This window comes from Ips typographus, unplaced genomic scaffold (genome assembly GCF_016097725.1).
Source record: "Ips typographus isolate SLU unplaced genomic scaffold, UJ_Ityp_2.0 IpsContig112, whole genome shotgun sequence".
Classification (NCBI taxonomy): domain Eukaryota; kingdom Metazoa; phylum Arthropoda; class Insecta; order Coleoptera; family Curculionidae; genus Ips; species Ips typographus.
In genome coordinates, this window is record NW_028098536.1 from 130,683 (window position 1) to 145,953 (window position 15,271).

At 36.6% G+C, this 15,271-nt stretch overlaps 1 protein-coding gene across 1 annotated transcript; it reads right to left on the reverse strand.

The window, feature by feature from the left end:
- Positions 1 to 6,642: 6,642 nt before the first annotated feature.
- LOC145739381 (uncharacterized) lies at positions 6,643 to 7,683 on the reverse strand. Its single transcript, XM_081994819.1, has one exon. It carries the CDS (start codon positions 7,681 to 7,683, stop codon positions 6,643 to 6,645), a length of 1,041 nt encoding a protein of 346 aa, XP_081850945.1.
- Between the last annotated feature and the right edge of the window lie 7,588 nt (positions 7,684 to 15,271).

Sequence of the window (15,271 nt, forward strand, 5' to 3'; positions counted from 1 at the left end):
GAGTGTTGTCAATTCGTACTTCTAATTGTCTGTTTCCTAACAAGTCTTTGATAGTGTAAAGTAAGTATTTAGGGGTTTGGAGTTTGTATAGTTTGTACAGTAAGCCTTTATGCCAGACACTATCAAACGCTTTGTTGATGTCCATAAATAAACATGCGGATTTTTCGTCATTAAGGTGCGTTGTTTGAATGTTGTTCGTTAGGACAAAGAGAGGATGGACAGTCGAATGTTTGGGTTTTAAAACCGAATTGGTATGCTGGGATATGTTGTCCGATTAGTCCTTCCAGTCTGTTTTTTATTATGTGTTCATAAACCTTGCTCAGCACCGGGAGTAATGTTATTGGTCTGTAGTTTTGTGTTTTTGTGTTGTCCAGTCCGAACTATGTGAAGTAAACAGCTGTCATTGTACTCAAGAGTTATTTTTCCCAATACCACTTTTTCCGTTTGAGGAGCTGCTAGTCACACTACACGAAAAGAGGAGGAGGAAAAGAATTTTCTCAATTTTCTCTCTCTTTCTCTTCTCTTTCGATTTATATTTCTGTAGGCATTGTAATCATGCAGCTCTGTTACATGTTACATGAAATAAGTGTGGTTTGTGGGGGTTGTAATAAACGAGCTAATTATATACCATTTATATGGTGTTTATTTTTTCATTATAAGATAGAGTCATGTTTATGAAAGTTAATTATTTATTTACAACCTTTGTTATATTGTCACGTTTAGGGGTGCGTAGTGAGGGATGGTAGAGAAACAACTCTGGTTACAGGTAAGCCTTATTTATTATAAACGATGTAAAACAAACACTTAAGAGGGGTTATTCTTACCCCCAGAAAAGAAGGGCCAACACGGCCGTAAACGTCGTAGAGCGCATGAGAGTTCGGGGAGGGTGAGTTGGGTTTTAGTCCTTCAGCTACACCGTAAAGGGGCACGCAAAAGGTGTTCTTGTGCGATGTGACCAAAAGACCAAGTGAACAACTGACAGGGTTAAGGGTTCTAACGGTCACTTCAAGTTGCGAGAGAACCCTTCTCTTATCAGCCTGGGATCCTAAGAGGGTAGCGAGCCGACCCACCACTTGAAGTTAAGGAATGTTGCTCGCCGACCAACCCGGAGACCAGTGATTTTAGATGGCCAGCCTTGCTGAATAAATACTCGTCGATTGACCCAGATTCCTACCAGACTTGCTGACATACACGATTATTCGGTGTATAGTACGATAGGTATGTAAATGTTGGAATCTGCGACAATATGAGTAAGTAGTATTTTAAGTTGTTCATTCAAAAACAAATTTGGGCAGAGAATGTAAAAAATACTTAAAATTACTTGATCAGATTTTTTAAAAGCATTTAAAAATTTATCATATTCAAAATAGCGCTGATTTTTATTGACACAACAATAATTATCGCTAAAAAATATATGGTTTTCTCGCTATAGGTGTTTTGTCTCAATCAAATCGCTTTCAAATGGCGTAAGTAGATCTCATAAATTAAGTGAAAGCTCAAAGGTCAAAGTCGATCTCCACAAAGTATTTGTTAAGTTGTTATGGCCTGACATGTTTCGAGTGTATTTAGATACCCATCTTCAGAGGCTATAAAATATACAGTATGTTAATTACTTAGTAAACTAAGAACATGGAAGCCTACCTTAACTAGAGTCACAGTCTTGGCTGTTTTGTTTATTCTACACAGGGAAAAAAATACATTGATCAAAAAACCCAGTTCAGATTTCAAAGATGGCAGGTTGCTTGGTTTTTTATTCTGGAAGGGGGAAAAAACTTAATCAAAACTCAAGGTAGTTGAATGATGTTAAAACGGCATGTCTATCTGTAATGAATGGCATGAGTAGAAGTAAAGAACGCACTGAAAACTTGTAAATAGGGGGTGTCAAATCGGTAATGAAAGGGTGAAATTGTATCCTTACCAAAATTGGAGACCAAGTAGACCACGTAAGGGACGTCACATAACAAGAACCGCGGTGGACGTTTACAGAAAACACAAAGTTAAAACGTTAAACATTAACATTTAAAAAAATAATTTCATGATGGCGGCGTGGTCAGACAGGGCAGGTCAGGGCGTCATGTTTTAGGTGCAGCAGGACGTGAAGTGCGGATAATGGTTCCGTATAGGCTATCAAGGGCAGATTACAGGAACCGGAGGTCCAGGGGGCAGCACTATATTGCCAAATTAGAAAAATTAAAACCTTAAAATTTCCCAGAAAAACCGAAAAACAGGGAATGACAGACAGTTGACGAGTGACATGTGACAATACAGGTGTAGTTGGTCCACTTTATTAAACTACTACGATATAAACAAATCAACTAAAAATAAATTAGAAAGGTTACATAAATTATGACATGGTTAGTTAAATAAATAAAAACTTATGAACCAGAGGCGCAATAGTATAAATGCCAACAGATTTCATCGAAATAAAGGTAATTTTTTTTTATAGTTCTAATGTTAGATAATATGTCATACAATGGAAATTAACTACGAACAGGTCAAAAGGGTCAAGTCAAAAGTCCTGCACAGTAAAATGGGAGGAGTGTCTGTGGAATCTAGAAATTGAGGGATCGGAAGAACGGGGTAGAGCTGTGTCCTAAGTTGGTCATTGAGGCAAACTACATTGTCGTTAGAAGAGGCTCTATTGATTTCAAGAGCCTCCAAAAGGTCCAATAAGTTGCCTTTATCGCAGAAATGGAAGGCTTTGAAGCCTTCCTCAACATTGAAGTCGTGGTTGTTAGGCGCAGGTGGCAAGAAAAGAGTGATTTCATGTAACTGATGTTCAATTTCTGGTTGTTGATAAAATTTTTAAAACTCTCTCTTTTGAGATTTTTGTTGTTCAAACCTACAGGGAAGTCAGTGTTGGTAGCTACAGTTCTGATCCAGGAGAGTTCTTTATTAAAGTTAGGCTAACCATCCTTTCTTCCCAAGCATCCGTTCGCCCTTTCCATCGCCGCACCCTCAACTTGTCCAATTACACTATTTCTAATTCTATATTCTATATAATATTTTTGATGGCACTTTGGATGAACTTAACAAATTTTTTGACCATCTTAATACCTTACATGACTGTATTACGTTCACCATGGAAATGGAGTATTCGCAATCATTACCGTTTCTTGACATGTTGATTTCTAGATTTAACAACAAGATCGATTTCTCAATATACCACAAACCTACTAGCACGGATAGTATTATTCTCTTCTTCTCAAATCACCCCTTTTCCCAAAAAACTGCATCCCTGAATTGCTTTTTTCTACAGACTATTTAACATACCCCTGTCAGGGCCTAACTTTAATAAAGAACTCTCCTGGATCAGAACTGTAGCTACCAACAATGGCTTCCCTGTAGGTTTGGTCAACAAAATGTACTATAACCACTTTAAAAAGTTTGTCAACAGGAATCTCATAGTGAAAGAACATAACACTGAGACAAGATACCTTCTCCATACCTTACTTAGGGCCTTGCTCGCTTGGTTTTAAATCCCTATTTAAACTCTATGGTATTACAATCTGTTTTAAAGTTTTACACTCTGCCTCCCGTAGGTTTGACCATTAAGATGCACAACGGCACTAAAATTGTGAAATTTAAAATCACGCACCAATTGGTCGTTAAGAAAAATTCACCTGCCGCAGTGCGACCTACCTTTTAAAATAATAACAAATCGCGGTCCGTCATTCTCTAATCAAAACATTTAAAAGGAGTTTATTTAGTAATAATTTTGAGTTACTACCCACATAATGCAAAGAAAATAAATCGAGAACGTGATAAAGATACTTTATCAGTAGCCACCGACCAAAAATCTGGTACGTTGCATTTATAACCTCGTTCAATGTCTCTACCTAACTTACTTACTTTGTAGCTAAGTTCTTTAAGAATACATGGGTTTTGCTTGGAAATATTTAATGAAGGCGACCGAATCAATTTATTTATTCTTTTTTACGAACGTACAAACATGACCAAAATAACAGACAGACTTATACAACTACAAAACAAATGGAAAAATAATCAGAAACAACTGGACAACTTTACCTTTTTACATATTTTTGATATTTTTTCAAATAACCGAGTTATTCACTCATTTCAATTTTTGAAAAAGTTTTGAGGGAATATCTGCCTTAAGTAACCTTTTAGGGCAATAGTACCCTACTGCAGTCTGGTAGAGAATAAAATTCCCTACAACTTTACTTTATTTTACTTTTTTGATATTTTTCAAATACCCGAGTTATTCACGCATTTCAATTTTTGAAATAGTTTTGAGGAAATATTTCCCATAAATGACCTTTTAGGGCAAAAGTACTCTAATGCAATCTGGTAAGGAATAAAATGCCCTACAACTTTACCTTTATACATATTTTTGTTATTTTTTTCAAATTACCGAGTTACTCTATTCAATTTTTGAAAAAGTTTTGAAGGAATTTCTCCCTTAAATGACCTTTTAGGGCAAAAGTACCCTAATGCAGTCTGGTAGGGAATAAAATTCCCTACATCACCTTATTACCCTTTTTTGATATTCTTTCAAATAACCGAGTTATTCACTCATTTCAATTTTTGAAAAAGTTTTGAGGGAATATCTCCCTTAATGACCTTTTATTGCAAAAGTACCCTAATGCAGTCTGGTCGAGAATAAACTCCCTACAATTTTACCTTATAACTCTTTTTTGATATTTTTTCAAATAACCAAGTTATTCACTCATTTCAATTTTTGAAAAAGTTTTGAGCGAATATCTCCCTTAAATGACCTTTTAGAGCAAAAGTACCCTAATGCAATCTGGTAAGGAATAAAATTCCCTACAACTTTACTTTATTATACTTTTTTGATATTTTTCAAATACCCGAGTTATTCACGCATTTCAATTTTTGAAATAGTTTTGAGGAAATATTTCCCTTAAATGACCATTTAGGGCAAAAGTACCCTAATGCAGTCTGGTAACGAATAAAATGCCCTACAACTTTACCTTTATACATATTTTTGTTATTTTTTCAAATTACCGAGTTACTCACTCTATTCAATTTTTGAAAAAGTTTTGAAGGAATTTCTCCCTTAAATGACCTTTTAGGGCAAAAGTACCCTAATGCAGTCTGGTAGGGAATAAAATTCCCTACAACATCACCTTATTACACTTTTTTGATATTCTTTCAAATAACCGAGTTATTCACTCATTTCAATTTTTAAAAAAGTTTTGAGGGAATATCTTCCTTAAATGACCTTTTAGGGCAAAAGTACCCTAATGCAATCTGGTAAGGAATAAAATGCCCTACAACTTTACCTTTATACATATATATATATATATATATATATATATATACAATCTTTATTTCGTTTACAACGAAACAGGCTATCGACCAGTTTGGTCTTTCTGCCTATGTGATAAGAAATGCATACTGTAATATGATTACAAAATAAAGTATAACTTAACTAGGTAAAGTATTTACAAAATAACATATTTAAAAAAAAAAAAGTTAGTCTAACGTAGTTTTGAGGATTATGCTATGTGTAAGTGTTCTAGTAGGGTAGTTGTAGGAAATAGGAAGCGAGATTGTCTTGTCTGTCTTGTGAGACACAGAGGATTTAGTATGGTCCAGTTATGTGGGTTGTTTTTCCATTTTGTTTGAATTTGTTGTAGTCTTTCTGTTATTTTTGGTAAGTTTGTGCGTTGGTATAGTAACTCATTTGAGGGGTTATGAAGTGGGTTTTGGGGATGTCTTATTCGTGTTATTATTCTTAGTGCGATTTGTTCTGTTGTTTGTAAGTGCCGTTTATTTCGTTCAGTTGTGTTTGTCATAGTTATATGTCCGTAGTCTAACAAAGGTCTGCAGATGGCTTGGTATATTTTTGTGGCGGTTCTTATGCTTATTCCTTTATCTTTGTATGTTAGTGAGCGAAAATGTTTTGCTCTTTTAGTTATTTCTGTCCGGATGTTTTGTACGTGTTTTGTATATTTAAGTTTTTGGTCTATTGTGAGTCCTAGATATTTTACGTAATTTTTTGGTTCAGTTATGTGACCGTCTGTTGTTATTGCAGGGGATTTTCTGTTAATTCTATGGTTGGAAAGCAGGAGTTGATTTTTCGTCGCGTTGGGTGTGAGTCTCCAAGTATAAAACCAAGTCATTGTCATGTCTGTTAGAGATTGAAGTTTGTTTACCGCTTTTTCAGTGGTTTTGTCATGGACGATAAGTGCGGTGTCGTCAGCGTATTGCAATATGTAGGCTGTTTTGTCTATTTGCATTTTGTCCTGTAGGTTGTGATTGTATATGTCGTGGCAGTATATATTATAGAGGAATGGGGAGAGTGGTGAACCTTGAGGTAGTCCTTGTTCTGGAGAGAAGGGAAAGGAGAGAGTGTTGTCAATTCGTACTTCTAATTGTCTGTTTCCTAACAAGTCTTTGATAGTGTAAAGTAAGTATTTAGGGGTTTGGAGTTTGTATAGTTTGTACAGTAAGCCTTTATGCCAGACACTATCAAACGCTTTGTTGATGTCCATAAATAAACATGCGGATTTTTCGTCATTAAGGTGCGTTGTTTGAATGTTGTTCGTTAGGACAAAGAGAGGATGGACAGTCGAATGTTTGGGTTTAAAACCGAATTGGTATGCTGGGATATGTTGTCCGATTAGTCCTTCCAGTCTGTTTTTTATTATGTGTTCATAAACCTTGCTCAGCACCGGGAGTAATGTTATTGGTCTGTAGTTTTGTGTTTTTGTGTTGTCCAGTCCGTTTTTTGGTATGGGAATTATGATCCCGTTTTTTCCATGTCTTTGGTATTTTGTTTGTTGTGATGCAGTCATTAAGTTGGGTAAGGATGAGTTTGTGGGTTTCTTGGGATAGGTTTTTCAGTATTTTGGCTTTTATTTTGTCTTTTCCTGGTGCTGTGTTCTTAATGTGAGATATTGCCTCATCGTATTCTATGTCCGTAATTAGTTTGCAGTTGCGGTTTGATGAGGTATTGAAATAGTTAGTGTACCAATTGTCTACAAAGTTCCAGTTGTCATTGTCAAAGTTAGGGTTAGTTGATATGCTGAAGGCTTTCTGATAGTGTCTAGCAAACGCGTCGGCCCTGTCCTTGTCTGTGTGACGTTCTGTTCCGTTTTCGTCAATAGTACCCATGGTGTTAGTTCTTTTGTACTGTGCTAGTTTTTTTATTTTTTGCCAATATGACTTGCCTTTGTCTTTTTCTATTTCTTGGCACGCTTCAAGCCATTTGTCTTGTCGGTATTGTGCGATTAAAGTTTTAATGTTTCGGTTAAGATTGTTAAGTGTTCGTTTTAGTTCGTTGTTTTGCGTTTGTATGTATAGTCTGTACAGTTCTCTCTTATGTTTGATCAGTCTTAAAATAAATTTAGGTAAATTATGTTGATAGTATGAGTTTTTTATTTCCGGTGTAAACTTTTCAATTGCCAATGTTAGTTGTTGTTGTATGGTCTCTAAGGAAGTGAATTCTGAGTTTGATTGAATGTAATCATATAAGTGTTGGTTTACTTTTTCTATGTCGGTTTTATTTAAGTTTAATTTTTTAGTGTTATGTTGAGTAGGTGGCGGGAGTTGCGTATGCTGTAAGTCTATGTTAAAGGTTATAGCTAAGTGGTCTGATCCAAGTTCGTTGGTTAGGTTTATATCTTTAATGGTATTTGTAAGGTTTTTTGTATGCATTAAAATGTCCGGTGTAGAGTCCTGGTTCTCGGGCATTAAGAATGTTGGTGGTGTATGTTGTTTTGTAAAGTCCGAGTTGTCAAGAAATCCGTTCAGTTGCTTGGTTTTGTCTCGGTTAGGGTTAAAGTCTCCTACGATTATAGAATATTTGTACAGGCAAGCTTTGGTTAGTATATTTTGTTCTATTTTGGACTGAGGGTGAATATATACTAAAAATACGTGTATTAGATCGTCTAAGTAGGGAATAGTGAAGTGAGACAGTCGTTTAGTGGATGGTTCAGATGAGGAGGGTTAGCTTTGCCTAGTCTAATTTTTGGGTTGAGAAGCACTGCTGCTCCTCCTCTGGCGTTATTGATAGTGTTACCATGTTTGCATATGTACTGCCAGTTTCTGTATGTCGGTGTCTGTCCCAGTTTAGTCTTAGTCTCCACAAACATGCAGCAGTCCGTATTGTTTTGTTCTAAGTAATTATATACAAGCGGTTTTTTATGATTTAGTCCATTGATGTTGGCGTAAAGGAATTTTAAAGTGAATGTTCTATATTTGTTACTGTCTGTTTTAGTTGGTCGTGAGGTTCAGTGGGGGAGTTTCGGGTAGGGATCTGCAAATCGAACATTAATATATACATGTGATTTCCGAAGAAGACCACGGAAGTATCAACGTCAAAGTCATCCACAAATTGTTTTCGCATTTTTTTTAGTAACTCTTCTCTATTTGTGTTGGTTGTTTTGTTAAGTTGGTGTTTATATTTGTTTATGATGTAGTCGTGTGTTGTGATGGGTGTGTGTATTCTACTTTGTACTGTTACCGTGGCTGCTATATCAGAAGTACGCTTGTTGACGCATTTGACCCTGACGTTGGGAATTCCCTCAATCAGGGCTGTGGGTCGTCTTGGGCATTTCATGCTCCAGGCTGCATGGTCCTCGGAGTTACAGGCCGTGCATTTTATAGGTAGAGGCGATTTGCAGCTTGTCGTTGAGTGAGGTCCTTGACATCTGTTACCCTAATGCAGTCTGGTAGGGAATAAAATTCCCTACAACATCACCTTATTACACTTTTTTGATATTCTTTCAAATAACCGAGTTATTCACTCTATTCAATTTTTGAAAAAGTTTTGAGGGAATATCTCCCTTAAATGACCTTTTAGGGCAAAAGTACCCTAATGCAGTCTGGTAGAGAACAAAATTCCCTACAACTTTACCTTATTATACTTTTTTGATATTTTTTCAAATAACCGAGTTATTCACTCATTTCAATTGTTGATAAAGTTTTGAGGGAATATCTCCCTTAAGTAACCTTTTAGGGCAAAAGTACCCTAATACAGTCTGGTAGAGAATAAAATTCCCTACAACTTTACCTTATTATACTATTTTGATATTCTTTTAAATAACCGAGTTATTCACTCTATTCAATTTTTGAAAAAGTTTTGAGGGTATATCTCCCTTAAGTAACCTTTTAGGGCAAAAGTACCCTAATACAGTCTGGTAGAGAATAAAATTCCCTACAACTTTACCTTTATACATATTTTTGATATTTTTTCAAATAACCGAGTTATTCACTCATTTCAATTTTTGAAAAAGTTTTGAGGGAATATTTCCCTTAAATGACCTTTTAGGGCAAAAGTACCCTAATGCAATCTGGTAGGGAATAAAATTCCCTACAACTTTACCTTATTATACTTTTTTGATATTCTTTCAAATAACCGAGTTATTCACTCATTTCAAGTTTTGAAAAACTTTTGATGGAATATTTCCCTTAAATGACCTTTTAGGGCAAAAGTACCCTAATGCAGTCTGGTAAGGAATAAAATAAAATTCCCTACAACTTTACCTTTATACATATTTTTCATATTTTTTCAAATAACCGAGTTATTCACTCTATTCAATTTTTGAAAAAGTTTTGAGGAAATATCTTCCTTAAATGACCTTTTAGGGCCAAAGTACTCTAATGCAGTCTGGTAGGGAATGAAATTCCCTACAACTTTACCTTATTATACTTTTTTGATATTCTTTCAAATAACCGAGTTATTCACTCTATTCAATTTTTGAAAAAGTTTTGAGGGAATATCTCCCTTAAATGACCTTTTAGGGCAAAAGTACCCTAATGCAGTCTGGTAGAGAACAAAATTCCCTACAACTTTACCTTATTATACTTTTTTGATATTTTTTCAAATAACCGAGTTATTCACTCATTTCAATTGTTGATAAAGTTTTGAGGGAATATCTCCCTTAAGTAACCGTTTAGGGCAAAAGTACCCAGGCCCAAAACATAACGAAAGCAGGTTGCCGGTTTCCGATTTCCGGCGCCGGCAACCAGCTGCTGGAAAACCTGCTAGGGTACGTACAGCGAACGCCGGTACCTGCGTGCTGGCTGGTGCGTTGAAGTGCACCATAGCATCACTGTCACTCTCTATTTATGCAATATGTCTTCCGATTCATCAGATGATGAAGCGTTAATGAACAATCCGTTCTTGAAATTGATAAAAAATAAAAGAAAGTTCGGCGTGCATCCTATAAATAAAGAACGATCGGCGTATGGTGAATATCACCATCTATTTCCTCAGTTGAAGGAACATGAGGACCGTTTGTTCGCATATATGCGTATGGGGCTTGAAACATTTACCTATATTCTGAATAAAATTCAACACATATTGGTAAAAGCGTGGAACAACTGGCATCAACAACCGATTTTGGGAGAGGAAAGACTTGTTATTACTTTAAGGTAAGTGACAAAAATATATTTTAATTATTTGAAAACTGAAAATATACGTAAGTATACAGAGTATACAGAGATACTATAAGTACAAAGTTAGCTTACACACGTAAGTTAAGTACATATGTAAGCTAACTTTGTACCTATAGCTAAACTAGTAAGCAATTATTTAAAGATTAGTAAAATCATTGTTCAAAAAGGCGGAATAGTGTAGAATAGGATTTGAATCTGAAGGTTGTCTTGAAGAAGACGAAGAATAATGTAAGCTGGAGCTGGGTGATGAGTCCACCGGGTTATTATATGCAAATTCTTCAACAACGTTCTGTACCCGCGCTCTGAACGCCAATTTTCTCCAAGGAGCTATTTTTCGAACATGTGGAAGCAAACTTTTAAAAAAAAGCAAATCTTCGTCTTCTTCTTTTGGCTTCTGATACTTTTCTTTTAAGCACTCTAGCTTCTGCTTCTCAATATTTATCATTGCTGCATTCCAGAGATCCGCCTGTGAGCTTTTGCGAACTCGTTTGCTAGCAGTAGATTCTGATTGTTTTTTCATGGTTATGTCATGTATGTCGGTTGCATCAGAGTCCTCATGCTCAACTTCACGTTCAGTGTTCGCTGCCTAACCTAAGCTTTTTTTTTAGGAAAGGAAAGGAAAATAGAGTGAGGAGAATCACAAGTCAAAATGCCTAAGTCTCAGAAAACAACAACAATAAATATTCTGCAACTTAATTTAAACAGAAGTCGCAGAGCTTTCGACCTGCTAATAAATAAGATTAAGGAAAGTGATGTGGAGATCGTGATAGGCCAAGAGCCAAACAAAGCCAAATCTAAAGTTTTATACTGTGATACTTTTCTATATGTAAATAAGAAACTACCTGTGATAGACATACGAAAGGGCGAGGGATTTGTTCTCGCGAAACTGGAATTCTGCACTGTGATATCTTGTTATTATTCCCCCAACAAGCCAATCGATGGCTTCATAGAACTGCTAGAAAGTATAGAGACGGAAATTAGACATATACGTACCGGCATTATTCTTCGTGGGGACTTAAACGCGAAGGCTTCGGTAATTGGCTCGGAAACGACAGATGCCCGCGGCCGCGTTCTTGAGGAATGGCTGCTGTCCAACCGGCTGATCGTCTTAAACGAGGGAAATGATCCAACGTTTGTGGGGGCTGGTGGGACTTCTCGCATCGACTTCTCTGCAGCATCTGAAAAAATAAGTACAAAGATTAGTAACTGGACGGTACTTACCGATGAAGAAAACCTGAGTGATCACAGCACAATATACTTTAATCTAGACCTTCACACAACAGATACTCAGTTATATTCTAACAAGCGCAGTGGCTGGTGCGTGACTGAAACAAGAGATAGAAACTTTCTAGAGGATACACAAAACCAAACAAACATCGAGGACATGACACCAGATAAACTAATTGAGTGCATAACAATAAAATGCAATAAACATTTCAAAACACAAAGTGAAGACAATAAAAGGAAGCCAGTCTACTGGTGGAATGAAAATATAGCCTCCAAAACAGAGCAATGTATACAGTTTCGCAGAATACTTACGAGAGCCTGCAAGAAGAAAGTAGTGGCCGCAGTTTCAGATGCAACTAGAAACTACAAGTCAGCAAGAACCGAACTGAACAAACTAATAATTGAAAGTAAAAACCAATGCTGGAAGAACCTTCAGGACGAACTGGATGAAAATGTATGGGGTAAAGCGTATCAGATAGTATCAAGGAAAGTAAAACAAAGCACTGGTACAGCGATAACCCGAGACGAAACAAACCGACAGATTGATAAACTCTTCCCAGAGCAAGAATTTATCAAACGAGAGATAAAGGAAATTTCTTCAGATAGTATCCCACTGTTTAGGCAGGACGAACTAAAGCTGGCAATTGAAACATTGAAGCCTAAAAAAGCACCAGGACCGGACATGATAACACCAAAAATAGCCCAATTATACTACAAAACTAATAGTGAAGAAATGCTGCATGCCTTCAATAACTGTCTAAAGAGAGGAATATTCCCACCTATATGGAAAGAGGCCAAATTAGTGCTTTTAGAAAAACCAAAAAAAGAAAATGAAACGGAAACGTCGTATCGCCCAATATGCTTAATCAGTGTAATAGGGAAGCTTCTTGAGAAACTGGTTGTTCAGCGTCTGCAAGTTGAGATAGAGGATAAAAGACTCATTTATGAAAACCAGTTCGGTTTTAGGAAAGGGCGGTCCACAATAGATGCGCTTAAAAAAGTCTTAGACATCGGAGAAATGATCAAGCTGAAAGCAATAAAAAACCGCGAATTCTGTGCTATGATACTAATCGACATAAAGAACGCTTTTAATACTGCACCCTGGAACAAAATTATAAGAGCTGTAAAAAAGGGAAATATTAGTGCATATATTATAAGGATTATTGAATCTTACCTGTCAGAAAGGAGTATACTCACATCCAACGGAAGGAGCGTAAATATATCCTCGGGCGTCCCTCAGGGCTCAGTGCTGGGCCCGAGGCTGTGGAACTTGTTCTACGACGAGATACTGCATATGGAAACGGCGGGCGGAGTCACTCTCGTGGCCTACGCTGATGATCTGGCGGTGGTGGTGAGGTCGGACTCGGCGGCCGAGCTGGAGTATAAGTCGGAGTTTGCTGTCAGTGAGGTGGTGGAGAAGTTGGGCCACATGGGTCTGTGTGTGGCACAATCCAAAACCGAACTCGTGCTCCTGGCTGGAAGAAGAAAAATTTTAAACATGCAAATAAACATCGAAAGTTGCATAATTCAAAGCAGGAACCTAGTGAAGTACCTGGGAATTTATACAGGGTGGACCATAAGTAATGGGACATAGAGCTACAGCATATTCCTGACATCAAAATAATACGATTTAGCGAAATTGTTCTATACCGAAAATTAATATTAAGAAAGATACAGGGTGTGAAAGTTGAAATTTTATTTTTGTTTTTTTATCATATCTTCACGGTCGTTTGATATAAATTACTGAAAGTTGGTATAAAGGGGTTTTGGCAGGCGTTAAATACGATGCTTTCATTTGTTTTGTAGTAGCTGATAGGGGGCGCTAGCTGCAACCATATCCGTTCCTTCAAGAGACTCTAACTTTTTTTTACGGAACTGAAACGCCCATATGCTCTCAAAACATGATTCTAAGATGTTTTCTATGTAAAAAAGGTATACTTGTTGTAAGTCTTAAAAGTTGACTGTTTTCAAGTTATTTAATCTTTTATTATTGCATGCATTGTCGTATGTTAATACGATATGTGCTGTATACCCTTAAGTTACACACATAACAGTTTCTGTATGTAAATTTGACCGTTTAAAAAATGTTTGTAAACTTTAAAATAAAGCTAGTTGTTATGAACGCCCTTTTTGTTTTTGTATCAAATCCTACTTAGAATTTAAAAAAAAATTGTAATTAATATCTGCTGTACATGTAAATGCATGCAATAATAAAAGATTAAATAACTCGAAAACAGTCGACTTTTAAGACTTACAACAAGTATACCTTTTTTACGTAGAAAACATCTTAGAATCATATTTTGAAGTCATATGGCCGTTTCAGTTCCGTAAAAAAAAGTTTGAGCCTTTTGAAGGGACGGAGATGGTTACTGCTAGCGCCCCCTATCAGCTACTACAAAACAAATGAAAGCATCGTATTTTACGCCTGCCAAAACACCTTTATACCAACTTTCAGTAATTTATATCAAAAGACCGTGAAGATATGACAAAAAAGCTAAAAAAAAATTTCAACTTTCACACCCTGTATCTTTCTTAATATTAACTTTCGGTATAGGACAATTCAGCTAAATCGTATTATTTTGATGTCAGGAATATGCTGTAGCTCTATGTCCCATTACTTATGGTCCACCCTGTATAAACAAAGACCTTAGCATGACTGAGCATATAAAGAAAACGACGGAAAAGGCAACACAGATGATAAATGCACTAAATAAAATCATGCCAAAAACCGGAAAAAACCAGATCAAGCAGAAAGAAAGTAATAGCAAGCACAGTAATTTCATCGCTACTGTATCAGATCAGATAATAAAATACAGGGTCTACAATGAAAAAATGAATTCCGTGTTACGTAGACTCTGTTCATACAGAACAGCCCCGGGCACTGCACTGGGAGTGTTGGCTGGAATACCGCCGGCGGATCTGCTCATGGAAGAAAGATGCGAGAAATATAAAAACGGAAAAGAATATAGAAAAGAAGCCCACAAGGTTAAAATAAGGAAATGGCAGCAAATATGGGACCAATATAGCGGGTGGACCAAAATATTCATAAACGATGTCGGAAGATGGAGTAATAGAGAGTGGGGTGAAGTAGATTATTTCACAACTCAAATAATGACTGGTCATGGCATATTCTGCTCTTACCTTAAAAAAATCAAGAACCTGGACGACGACACTTGCTGGTTCTGTCCACATACAGACACTGCGGAGCATACGATGTTTAATTGTATAAGGTTTATAAATGAGCGAGACAGCATGAATATGGTATGTGGCGTCGGCGTTACAAAGCAGAACATCGCTGAATTATTGCTAAAATCCATGAAAAATTGGGAAGCCATAACAGGAACAATGAGGAAGATAATGAAAATCAAAGAACAGAAGGAAAAGGAAATAAAAAGCCTTTGATGAGATCAAGGCTTCCATCCCCCCCTTGAAGTAATATCGCTCGATGGTTCCAGGGGGGAACAAGGGTGAAGAAAGGGAAGGAGTTTAGTTGGTCGGCCTAGTAGCCGGAGTCCAATAGTACCTAGGGCGCTAGAACATCCGAACATCAATGCCCTAGGTCTGCATAGATAAGCATTCTCTAATCCTTTAAAAAAAAAAGGTTAGGTTAGGTTAGGTTAGGTTAGGTTAGGTTAGGTTAGGTTAGGTTAGG